Consider the following 13138-nt stretch of genomic DNA (forward strand, 5'->3'; position numbering starts at 1 on the left):
GAGGAACGACTGGGTGAGTAGGAACAGATTTAAGAGAATATGGAGTGGGACTGCATGTGGGGCTGGATCCCAGGACTCGATCATGACCTGAGCTGAAGGCAGACGCTCAAAGGCTAAGCCACCCAGGCGCCACTCTCCCTGCTTGTATTGCCTCTCTCTCTCTCTCTCTCTCTGTCAAATAAATAAATAAAATCTTAGAGAGAGAGAGGGACTATAGAGTGCGATACGCAGGGGAGGGGAGGGAAGATAGCACCCTTTGGACTTGGTGAGTTGTAACTGTAGTGCCAACATCCTGGGCCCTGCCTGAGGTCCTGAAATCAGCTGGCTCTAAGAACTTGAGTACAGGTGAGTGATCACCCCCTCCTTTCTTCTTCGTTAAGGAGTTTGGGCTTTGGAGTCAGGCCCGTGAGGGTTCAAACCGCCGTCTGAACTGTGTGTTCCACCAGGGCAAGACTCCGCCTCTTCGGTTTACAGCTATATGCCAAGCGCCTAAAACACTGTCTGGAACATGGTAGGCGCTCAACAAACATTTGTTGAATGAATGGCGACACGCCAAGCCTCCTTTCCTCATCTGTGAATACTCTATCTGGACCGGTTGTTGCACAAGGAAATCGCCTAGCCCCGAACTTGACGCACAGTAGGCGATCAACAAGTTGTATTTTTCCTTCCCCTCACCAGCAGACAGGGTCCGCAGGCGATGGCAAGAGAAGGGTGTGTGTCCCCGCGCTCCTGCAGCCCCCGCTGGGTGGTGCGGGGCACGCGAGCCCAGAGGGCGGGGTGGGAACGGAGCGGCGGGGAGGGGAGGGGGCGCCGGCCGGCGACTCGCGCCGAGCGGGTCTCCCCGGCTTACGTAAGGCGCGAGTCCCGCGCGGCCGGCTGGGGCTCGGAGTGGGGGCGGGCGGAGGCGGCGCCGCCCAGCGGGATCCGGGCTGGAAGCCTCGCGGAGCGCCGCGTCCCAGCCGAGGTGCGTGTTTATTTGATTGCTTCGGGTGGAGAGGCGACAGGACTCAGGCTTCCCGTGGCGGGGAGCGCCTCGGCCCAATCTCGGCGGAGGTGGGCGCTGGGCGGTCCGTGCGGGCGGCGGGCGGCGGCGACTCCGGAGGGCTGACAGCCGCTGGGGAGGGGCCGCGGCGCAGACTCCGCGCTGCCCACGTGCGAGGGCCGGGGCAGGGGCTCAGCCCCCAGGCCGCCCGGTGCTTGGGGCGACGGGGCGCGCGCGTGGAGTCACCGCCCCTCCCGGCTTCCCCCTCGGTGGAGCCTGGCGCTGGGATGCCAGGCCGCCTAGCCCCTTCCTCGAACGCCGCGTGGGGAGCGAAATAGGAAAGGCTGGAGGTGGGCCTGGCTGGGCGGCCCTCTGAGCCCCCGAGGTCGACCCCGCCTGGGGCGGGGACTCGGGACTCCTACGGAATCGCGGCGTGGGGGCGAGGAGGGCGGGGATGGGTAGCGTGGCGCCTTTCTCCGCCTTCGAGCCGGCCCCAGCGCGCGGCTGAAGGGAGGGGTTGTCTTCAAAAGTCACTCCTTCCCCCTGCAGGGGCGCCTGGCGAGTCCCCGCGCGAGCGGAGAGTGTCGGAGGCAGAAGGAGCAGCAGCCGCAACAAAGTTCCCGGGGCTTCTCCGAGGCTGCTGTCCGGGTTGCCTGTTTGCCCGCCCCCTCCCTGCCTGGCGAAGGCAATGGCTTCCAAACTCCTGCGCGCGGTCATCCTTGGGCCGCCTGGCTCGGGCAAAGGCACCGTGTGCCAGAGGATCGCTCAGAGCTTTGGCCTCCAGCATCTCTCCAGCGGCCACTTCTTGCGGGAGAACATCAAAGCGAACACCGGTGAGGGGTGGGGGTGCAGGGGCGAGGGGCGGGGGTGAGCGGTAGCGGGGTCGGGTTAGGTCGGGTCTCCTAGGTCCCCGGGCGCCCTTCCCCCGCCCGCGTGCGGTCGTGCAGGCTCGTACGTGCCTGGGAGCATGCAAACGGTGGCCCACGGCCGTGCGGCTTAACCGCGCCCCTGGAGGAGGCCAAGGCCAGCTGGGAGGAGGGTGGGAGGTGCTCGCGGCTCCTCCCGTCTTGGGGAAAAGCCGGTAACCACTCAGACAGCCGAAAAACCCGAGCTTCCCGCTCGCCTTGCCTCTTTAAGGCAAAGCTCTCTGTGCCCACACCTTCCCCGCGCCCCCTGCTCTGGCCGCCCACCTGTGGGAGTCGGGTCCCGCTGCGCGCTGGGGAACCTGTGGCGTTGCGGGTCTCGCAGCCGCGCGCTATTCCTGCCCCTCCGCGCTGCCCCGGGCCTCCGGACAGAGCCCTGGTGGCTTTGCAAGGCCTGTCTGTCCGCGGACGCCTTCTAAGGTAAACTCTCACCACGAACTCCCCCTCCTTCCCAAGCCGGGGCCTGGTGGTTGGGAGACTACGTAGTAGAGGCTCGATCTGATAAATTACCTTTTAAATCCTGCTTCCCTGGAAATGGCTTCTTGAGAAAGTCTCCCTTGGCTGGCGTCAAGGGAGGATTTGGGGATGCAGATCGCCCGATCCTTTCGTCTATCTGTAGGACCCTTCACCCCTCTCCTTCCACCCCACGTCCACCCCAGTTCCTGATGAACTGGCATTAAAAGGCGCGAGGTGACAGCGCGCTAGTGCGTAACCCTTCCGGGATGCATGTGCTCATAATTAGCAACTTCTTTATGGAAACTTGTTAAACGCAGACGGGGTGCTGAACCTTCGCTGCTGTCCTTGGAGGTGAGCAGGGTGGTTATTGCCCATCGGGGGGCTAATTATCCAGAGATCTTCATTACAGAAGCACATATTAGTTTGAAGAGGTGGGCGGAGGACTGTGCTGGAAAACGGCATAGAAGCTAGAAATTAAGAAACATCTCCAAGGCAGAGTTTATTCATTATCTCTTAAGCTATTGCAAAAAGCAAGCTTTTATTTTGATTCTCAGAAAGACTGGGCGTCCTGTCCTTCCCCTCCCCAGCCTCTAACGGTGTAGGGTTTTGTGTACCTGGTCGTAGCTTGAATTTTTTCTCACCTCGGATGGGTCTATTTTAATACCACCTTTAGCTGCATTTTACTCTTTTTGTTTTGGAATGCAGTTTGGGGGAAGAGCAGTGTGAGCGGGAAGGCTGGCTCTCAGCCGGAGGGTTTTGTGATTGGCTCCGGTTTCTCTGTGGTAGGGAGCCAGAGGCAAGGTGAGGGGAGGAAATGCAATGGCTTTGAGCCCCTTCCTTAACATTTTTTATACCTGCCTTGGGAACTGATTTCCTTCTGGCATGAAGGACTGCACCTTGTCCATCCCAGACTGGATTAGTGGTGCCCTTCCCATTTTTAAAGAGAATGTGATGGGAAGTAGCTTACTTCTGAACTTTCTTAGAGGTTTTTGAAGGCTTTCCAGATGTTTTCCCTTACTCTCACTTAAAAAAAATTTTTTTTAACTTGCCTTGTTTTTTGGGATTTTAGTTTCTGTTCCCTTTCACATGCCTTCATATTTCCCAATTTCTCTCTTCTGTAAGACTGTGACTGTTTAGATTTTGTTTTTCTCTTGGGAGCTAAGTAGGTTTTGCATAAACCAATTTAAAAACCGCTTTATCTGCTAAAGAGAAGAAAAACGGAGGGCAACAATTTCTTTTCAAAGTGGGTGTGTCTGGTGGACTTGGAGGGTGTTCTCAGATTATTTTTCTCACAGAAGGTTGGTTCTAAGAGTCTTCAGGCTCAGTGCCTGGTAAATAAAACATTCCACAGTTTATTTTTCCGTTACCTGCTGTTAGCTTTTAGCTAATTTTCTGGTAGAGAAATACAATAGCCCCTCTCTAGGTGCCCCTTTATTAGAGTTGAAGGTATGAAGGAGCACATGAAGCACAACAAAACCCCGGGAAGTAAAACGTTGGTGGGAACTTGAGTTGGAAAGTATCTCAGGCCATCTGCTCCAACCTTGCTTCCAGAATACTCTTGTCCACACAGCCTTCCTGCAGCCACTGCCTTCTGAAAAGCTGCTCATCCAGGGAAGGAAGGGCTACTCACCGCGTCTAGAAGTCTTCCCTTATCTGCCCTGACAGAATTCATTTCTTTACCCTGCACCTAGCTTGATGATGCTGTCACATGCCTTGTGGCAAAAGTCTGTCTGATTCATCCTGTAGATACTTAAACCAACCATCTGTTATGTGTGGGACAGTGTTCAAGGTACTGAGGGCTGTAGCAGTATTTAAGATAATCCTGTGCCCCTTGTTGTCCCTTCTACCTTCACTATGTTCAGTTCCCACTAAAAGAGACTTCGAGGTCAGGGATATGGATGGCGAAGTACCTGGTGCCTAAAGAGAGTTCAGCAAGTCTGTGTTGAAGGTGTAGGAAAGTCAGATAACCTCCAGTAATTGAGTCCATTCTGTTTAATTAGCCTTGACTTATGGTAAAAGTTTGTGTTTACTATGGATCTGAGATTAGCCCAAGGTCGTTGTCACTCATTGGCTCTGCCTCATCTGCCTGGAGCAGTACTACTAAGACTTAATCAAAGACTTTATTTTATTTGAAGGGTGTTGACCCGGATGCCTGGATGGCTCTGTCAGTTAAGTGTCTGCCTTCGGCTCAGGTCATGATCCCAGGGTCCGGGGATCAAGCCCCACATCGGGCTCCCTGCCCAAGAGGGAGTCTGCTGCTCCCTCTCATTTTCCCTCCATGTGTGTGCTTGCAGGCGCTCTCTTTCTCAAATAAAATCTTTAAAAAGAAAAAGTGAAGACCCACACCCAAATCTTTGGTTCTCTTTGGTTTTCTTTAGTACTTTGCAGATGTAAATAGAAGGGATAGTTTTCATAGATTGCCAGGAGGGGGATCCTACACTGTGTCACAAGGAATGTTAGCTTTTCGGTGTATGCGCGTACGTGTGTATAAGCATGTGCATGTACACATGACCGACACTTAGTAGTGAGTCCTAGTAAAACTCCTTATCTCTTCTGTTGAGCGATGGTGATGGAAGCCTCCCTCTGAAAGGATGTGAGAATCCTGCTTTAGGGGTTGGACAAATACTGGCGTTTTTTTAAAAATCACATTATTCTGTACTGGATCTACTCTCTCAAGTGCAGGAAAATTGGCAGATTTCCATTTGGAAGCATCCTGGACTTGATTGGGAGAAACAATGTTCAAGAACAAACCTGTTTCTGCTCTTAATATTAACTGCCGCTCTTGCTGGGGTTTGCAGATGGGACCAGCATTTCAAATTAGACTATGGCCTGAGCCTCTTTTCTTTGAAAAGATGACCTAGTTCAGAGGGCTCAGGTTTTTGTTTTGGGTTTTTTTTTTTTTATTATTATTTGTTAAGTATAAATGTGTCTTTTCTTATGTAAGAGTGAAAACTTCCAAGCGTTGAAAGATAGAAAGGTTGTATTCAAGATACTTGACAGAGTTGAACAAGGTATCTAAAATAACTTCAAATAGTTAACCTTTGTGTGGATCGTAGAGTGTCTTGGCGTATTACAGGATTTCTAGAATATTCTCTGTTCATTTTTTTTTTTAAGGTTGGTATAGCCCAGGTCAGGGAGCAGAAGGCTAACTGAAGACAAAGCACTTGCTGGCACCTAGACACCCCCTCCCAACCTGGGTGGGACAAGTGTGACATTCTTCCAGGAATTTCCCAACTGTCTTAATACCTTGCTAGAGGGAAAACAACCTTCACTTGATAAGGGCTAGGCTTCTGGGGTCTTGTAGGTATCTTATGGAGGTCCGTCCTCTTTAGCATATGAAAGTTCTTTTAAAACCCAACTCCTGAGAGTATAAGATCCTGGTGCAATAGCTCTTTGTGCCCAGGGCTCCTGTCCTGCCCTCATGCTTTAATAAACAAATGACCCTTTTGCACCAAAGGCATCTCAAGAATTCTTCAAGAATTCTTGGTGGTTGGTTCGAACCTCACCTGTATTCCAAAACCATATCAAAGGGTCTGACCACTTAGGGGTGTCTCTTGTTTCTACAGGTCTGCTCTACAACTTACTTTGTTCTGGCTTCTTTGAGGGTTTTTATGGGTGTTGGAAGAGAACTATTTGTAACTTTTTTTTTTTTTTTAAGATTTTATTTATTTGAGAGAGAGCATAAGCAGGGAGGGAGGCAGAGGGAAAAGCAGACTCCCTGCTGAGCAGGAAGCCAATGTGCTGTCCCCTGAGGATACATTTGCATTGGCCACATGCTCAGCTGAATCTGAGCATTCTTCCAGTGTGGTCATTTCTTTGTTTTTTTCTTTTAAGATTGTTTGAGAGAGAGTGAGTCCGTGCACCCACCACAGGTACTGGTGTGAGCACAAACGGGAGGGGGCAGAGGGAGAGACAGAAGCAGACTCCCTGCTGAGCAGGGAGTCCTCTGCAGGGCTCAGTCCCAGCACCCTGGGATCATGACCTGAGCTGAAGGCAGACACTTAACTGACTGAGCCACCCAGGTGCTGCCAGTGTGGTCATTGTTTAAATGACCTATATTGGAGTCCTGCCTTGTAGAAAATTTGGAAAGTGTGAATTGGATTGGATTTTAGGGCACTGAAAAGTTATTCAAGGTTTTGAATAGGGTACTGACATGAATGGATTTACTTTCTAAAAGTTGACATTTGGGATGCTGTGTGAAATGACTCCTGTTAAACAGGAGTGGTACCAATAAGACCAGTATAGACTAGAAGAGTGGACCATGGCTTGGGTTGGGCAGTAGTGGTGAAGGCAGAAATGAAGGACTTTAGGAAGTATATGAAAGCCAAGCTGACTGGACAGAGTGAGTTGCTTGGGAGGGGTGATGGAGAGAAAGCAGCCCACAATCAGCCCTAGGATTTTGGCCTGAGCACCTTGGGTGAATGTACCTTTGGGGTTGGACTGGAGCATGCCTAACCAGTCTGGTGTGAAACATTTGAGTGACTTGCTGTTTAGTATGCTCTTATGAACACCACTGTATGTGATTCATTGGGCAAATATACCTTCTGTGACACAGGTTACTAGAAGTAAAATAACTGGACCAGAGTAGTTTTTAAACTGTAGAAGAAGAAGGGAATTTCAAGCTTAGCTTATGAATACCCAGTCAAGGTCTTGGTATAAAAGTTGATAAGATTTGTTCATGCACCACTTTGCTTACTAAATATTCCGTGTAAATACAGATACAGATATGTATACATTGGTAGACATGTATTTAAATTCTTTTGTATGTTTTTGTGTTTTTTAAAAAAAGATTTTATTTATTTATTTGACAGAGAGAGAGAGATCACAAGTAGGCAGAGAGGCAGGCAGAGAGAGAGGGAGGAAAGCAGGCTCCCTGCTGAGCAGAGAGCCTGATGTGGGGCTCAATCCCAGGACCCTGCGATCATGACCTGAGCCAAAAGCAGAGGCTTAACCCACTAAGCCACCCAGGTGCCCCATTTTAATATAGTTTTTATCCCATCTTTTATTTTTCAAGAAAGTAACACGTGCAGATGGCAAAATTTTCTTAAGGACTTATTTATTTATTTGAGGAGTGCGCGCACACACGCACACACACACACACACACACACACAACTGGATGGAGTGGGGAGGAGTAGAGGGGTAGGGAGAGAATCCTCAAGTAGACTCCTTGCTGACCATTGAGCCCAACATGGGGTAGGATCCCAGGACCCTGAGATTATTACCTGAGCTGAGATCAAGGGTAGGATGTTTAACAGACTGAGCTATCCAAGGCCCTGAGGGTAAAATTCTCAATTAATACACTAGGAATGGTGTGGAAAGTCTCTTTCCCCTCCTTGACCCCTCCTTCCCCAGTTACTCTCTATAGGGATAGCTACTAGTTACTTTTCTTGGATATTCATCCAGAGAATTTGCATATATACATACAGTATGTATAGGCAGAACAGAAGCCTCTTTTTTTAAAAGGTACAAATTTGGGGCACCTAAGTGGCTCAGTGGGTTTATCTTCTGCCTTCAGCTCAGGTCATGATCTCAGGGTGCTGGGATTAAGCCCTGCATTGGGCTCTCTGCTGGGTGGGGAAGCTGTGCGCCGTGCCCCCTCCCCCCCGCCGCAGCCTGCCTCTCTACCTGCTTGTGATCTCCGTCAAATAAATAAAAATCTTAAAAAAAAAAAATTAAAAGGTACAGATTTATACTTTGTTTTTCAGGTCTTTGTTTAAACTTAGCAGTATAGATTAGATATTGGTTTCTACTAGCAGATTATCAGTTTACCTCATTCGTTTCGAAAAATGGCTACATGCTCTTATTGTATAGCTGTACTGTAGTTCTTCGAACCAGCCATTCTCAGACATTTTATTTTTTTAAATTTTATTTATTTTTTTAATTATTTTTTTAAAAGTTTTTATTTATTTATTTGTCAGAGAGAGAGAGCACGTGAGCGCACGTGAGAGAGCGAGCACAGGCAGAGAGGCAGGCAGAGGCAGAGGGAGAAGCAGGCTCCCTGCTGAGCAAGGAGCCGGATGTGGGACTTGATCCTCGGACGCTGGGATCATGACCTGAGCCGAAGGCAGCCACCCAACCAACTGAGCCACCCAGGCCTCCCCATTTTTAGACATTTTAGTCCCACATTTAAAACTCATTGAGAACTCTGTGGAGTCTTAGATGCAGATTTCTAGATGCTAACTGTATTAGAAGTTACAAAACTGAGAAAGCTAAAAATTACTATGGATTCATTAAAAGTAATAATAAACCCATATTAACATGTTTCTACGAAAAATAACTTTTCCAAAACAAAATCTGAGAAGGGTAATGTTTTTTTCACATATGCACAAATCTCTTCAATGACTGGTTTTGTCATTTTTTTTTTTAAGCTTTAGTTTGAGAGAGAGAGGGAGTGTGTGCAAGCATGTGCTCACGTACAAGGGAGAGGGAGAGAATGTCAGGCAGTCTCTGGGTTGAGTGTGAGCCCTGCATAGGGTTGGATCTCACAACCCTGAGATCATGGCCTGAGCCGAAACCAACGCTCAACTCACTGAGCCACCCAGCTGTTCTGAAAGCTGGATTTTTATAAATTCAGTTTGTATGCTGCATTGTGTTGGTTAAAGTACTAAAACAATATTTGGCTTTACACAGATGTGTAGTTAGACTTTGAAAAAGGGAACTCACCCCTGAAGGGTTGTTTGTGGACCCTTGGTGTCCTTGGACCACACTTGGAGAACTGCTGATTTAACTAGTCTTCTGTTGATAGAATTTAGGGTATCTACAGTCTTTTGGTATACAAAGCATGCTTCTCCGAACATCCTAGAAAATAGGTCTTGTCAACAAATGTGTAAGTGCCAAGCACTGTTGGCTTATGGGATATGAAGAAGTCAGACAAGGTCTGTGTCCTTTTTTTTTTTTAAATGATTTTATTTATTTATTTATTTATTTGACAGAGGGAACAGAAGCAGGGGGAATGGGAGAGGGAGAAGCAGGCTTCCCGCTGACCAGGGAGCCCGATGTGGGGCTCAATCCCAGGACCTTGGGATTGTGATCTGAGCTGAAGGCAGATGCTTAATGACTGAGCCACCCAGGTTCCCCAAGACAGGGCCTATTTCCTGAAGGAGCTTCTAAGTTGATAGGCAGAGGCAGGCAAACTAGGAGAAAGGAATGGAGGCTGAAAAGATGTGCATGTGTAGGTCCTGTAGCACATGGGGAAGTGTGACCCACCCAGCACTGAGGAGGCCGTGGGATTAGGGAATGCTTTCTAGATATGACTGCTGAGCTGAGTTTTGACAGATGAGTTCCGCTACCAGGTCAAAAGATAGGATGGTCGTTGCCACCACATAGCTGCACACTTTCTAGAGCTTTCTTGTGGCCCACAAGAGAGCATTGCTTCTGTGTCTTGATCACATCTTTTATGTTACCATTTTGGTCTTTATTCACCTCTTTACTGTCAAATGAAAGGGTAATTATACCTGCTCTGTATTACGTTTTCCAGCTTTCATTACTTGGGCTTGCCTTTGAGATGCACACATACAGCCACATCATAGTTTATGAAGCCTTTAAACTACTGGTTCAGTCTCCTTGAACTCAAGTGGCTGCACCTGATCGTGAACCTAGTAGATTGGGTACCAGACTATTTGCTGCACATCCACCTGTTCCAACGGACATACCGAATTGCCTCGTCCCTTAAAATCTACTGAGTAAATTGTGAAATGGTATTATATTAGGCTAGTGTGCTCTTTAACACTCTTGTGTGTAATCCATGTTGTGAGAAGATTTAGGGACTTGGAAATTGGCGTTTCTTAGTATTTTTTTATGATGGGTTGGATGGCTCGATCATGTATCGTGTTTCAGCAAACTAGTTTTTTTTTTTTTTTTAAGATTTTATTTATTTATTTGACAGAGAGAGATCACAAGTAGGCAGAGGCAGGCAGAGAGAGAGAGAGAGGAGGAAGCAGGCTCCCTGCTGAGCAGAGAGCCTGATGCGGGACTCGATTCCGGGACCCCGAGATCATGACCTGAGCCGAAGGCAGCGGCCCAACCCACTGAGCCACCCAGGTGCCCCAGCAAACTAGTTTTTTAAAGCATGAGCAGGTAGTAGAGGCTTTGAATTACTCTGTGCTCCCCCTGCCTGCCTCACTTTAGTGTTTAGTTCTCGGGTTAGCCTTTAAGACATGGTATGAAAGGTCTCACTTGTCCAGTTTCTCGAAGTGCAGTTTGATGGCTGATGTTATATTTTAACAGTCTGATCTCCAAGTTCCAAAAGTTCTTGTACTGGTTAAATGACAGGTCTGGCAGCAAATATCCCCTTATTTAGTCAGAAAGGCTGATAGTATTGAAATAATGCAAAGTCACTCCTGCTCATCAAATTCCCCAAAGGCTAGAAATCAGTTATTTTCTGTTCTTCAGCACTTTCTTACTGACCAGCCGCCTGTGACTTTGGTACTTTGTAGTTCTTGTGACTTGGTCATTGTAACTGACATTTGCTGTGGGGGTCGGGGAGGTCGAGCGTGTGCTAGGCCCTGCGCTGGCTAATGTATGAATATTGTCCTCTAGTTCACGCACACATCTACAGAGCAGTTGTTAACGCCGACATGTTACAAGTGAAGAAATGGCCTCAGAGAGGTCGCCGCACTTGCCTTAGGTCAAATAGCTAGTTAAATAGAGAAGCTGGTATTCCAACTTGGGACTCCCTAGGTAGGGTTAAACTGCCCATTAGGTCATGCAGGGTCTCCAATACCTAGTGAAATATCCCCTTCCTGCCTTACAAACAGCACGGGGTGGGGGGGTGCGTACTACAGCTCATCGGTCCACAAGGACACTGAGCTTCAGAAGGCCCTTCAAGGCTAGGCAAGAGGTATGTGGTTTGTTGTTGTTCTGTTCCTAAAACATTTTTATTTAAATCTAAATAAGGAAACCCTGACTTCCTCCCTCCCCCCAAAAAGAGCTCCGAAAGTTCTAAAATAGAAACTTGACGTAATTGTGAGGAGGTAGAAGTTGCCTTTCATTCTAATTGTTAAGACTTCTAGCATAATACCTGAACCCGCTCTTCTGTTAGTCATTTGGCAGATGCTTCTGTGCCTGCAATAGGTAGGAGGAGGATGCAGAAGTACCCTTGAGGCACTTACTCGGGTTCAAGTTCTAGGTTTCACATGATGTTCCTGTGAGTCACGGTGGGATGTGTGTGTGGGTGAAGTGTTGAGGTCATGGACAAGGTGGGGAGGGCATTGTTCAGGGGTGCCTTTCTCCTGGAATGCCTTTCACACTTCCCTAATCTCTCAATTTTCAGTCTCATTGCTTCCGTGAAGATTTTCCACAGCTGTTGCAGCTACACATCGTTTTCTTCCTGAAATTTCTGTTAGACGCATCTGTACGTCTAATATGGCATTCCTAACCACCTCCCTGGCAGGTGGTCTGTTCTGTAACATCAGTTACAGTCTCTCAGCACCGGAATCGTAAACTTCTTCGTGTCAGTTCAGTTCAGCAAATGTTGCAATAGCCTATTAAGGCAGGAGGGGAGATGTGCTATAAACAAGGGAAAAATAATGAGGGTAACCCTGTGTATGTTATGCCTTATATCCTATATACTTCTACCACAAAAATATGGTAGTGCAGTGATGGAGGGTGATTGGGAAAACCACTTCAGCCTGTGATGTGAGGTCGGAGAAGGCCTCTCTGAGGAAGTGATGTTTAAGCTGAGCCCTGAGAAAGGGTAGGAGCCAGGTGTGTGAAGATTTGGGGGCAGACGGGACGGCGTGTGGTGAGACTTCATATAGGAGTGAGCTTTTTCCATGGAGGAAAAGAGACAGGTGTTTCTGGAGTGCTGTGAGTCAGGAGAAGGTAGAAGGGAGGCTGGGAGGATTGGCATAGGGGCTTGAGGGATGATTGGGGGAGTTTGGCCTTGCACGGCTAGTGGATGAGAAGTGGCTGGGGTTTTGTTGTTACTGTTAACTAGTTTTTAATGTCTTAACAGCTTTACTGAGAGATAACTTGAATATAGGAGCATTTATCCTTATAAAGCATAAAAACCTAAAGCATAAGTGTCCTTAGAGAATCCTGCAACCATCATCACATCACTGCTGTCTAATTGGAGAACATTTTCATTACCCCAGAAAGAAACCCTGTGTCCATTAGTAGTCGTTCCCCATTTTCCCCCTCCCTCCAGCCCCTGGTAATCACTAATTGACTTTCCCTTTGTATGGATTTGCCTACTCTGGATATTTCTTGTAAATGGACTCATACAAGATGTGACTTTGTATCTCGCTTCTTTCACTGAGCATGTTTTCAAGGTTCAACTTTGTTCATCGGTGTAGTTATGTATCAGTATTTCATTCCTTTTTATCCCTAGATAATCTCCTGTCATATGGGCATACCACATTTTGTTTCTTGATTCATTATTTAAAGGACGCTTGGGTTGTTAACTGCTATGAACATTAGTATACAAATTTTTGTGTGCATATATGTTTTCATCTCTCCTAGGTGTATATACACATAGGAGTGGAGTTGCTGAGTCATATGGTAACACCATGTTTAACATTTTGAGGAACTGCCAGCTGTTTTCCAAAGCAGCTCAACCATTTTATATTCCCACCAACAATGAATGAGGGTTCCAATGTCTTTACATTCTTGCCAGCACTTGTTAATGTATGTCTTTTTGGTTTTCACCACCCTAGTGAGTGTGAAGTGGTATCTCTCTGTGATTTCAGTTTATATTTCCCTAAGGACTAATGACACTGAACATCTCATTTGCTGTTGACTATCTGTATATCTTCTTTGGAGAATGTCTATTGCAGA

At 47.7% G+C, this 13138-nt stretch overlaps 1 protein-coding gene across 8 annotated transcripts in view; it reads left to right on the forward strand.

The window, feature by feature from the left end:
- Positions 1-456: 456 nt before the first annotated feature.
- Positions 457-13138, forward strand: part of AK4 (adenylate kinase 4) — a gene marked incomplete at its 3' end in the record, with an annotated part of 69921 nt that continues 57239 nt past the window's right edge. For 2 of the 8 annotated variants that reach the window (XM_082687862.1, XM_082687865.1), the window contains exons 1-2: positions 870-964; positions 1532-1815. In XM_082687862.1, coding sequence (XP_082543988.1) covers positions 1671-1815 — 145 coding nt within the window. In that variant the 5' untranslated portion in view covers positions 870-964; positions 1532-1670. The other 6 variants (XM_082687860.1, XM_082687861.1, XM_082687866.1 and 3 more) reach the window with 6 other exon arrangements.

The sequence above is a fragment of the Mustela nivalis genome, assembly GCF_964662115.1.
Source record: "Mustela nivalis genome assembly, chromosome: 10".
Lineage (NCBI taxonomy): Eukaryota > Metazoa > Chordata > Mammalia > Carnivora > Mustelidae > Mustela > Mustela nivalis.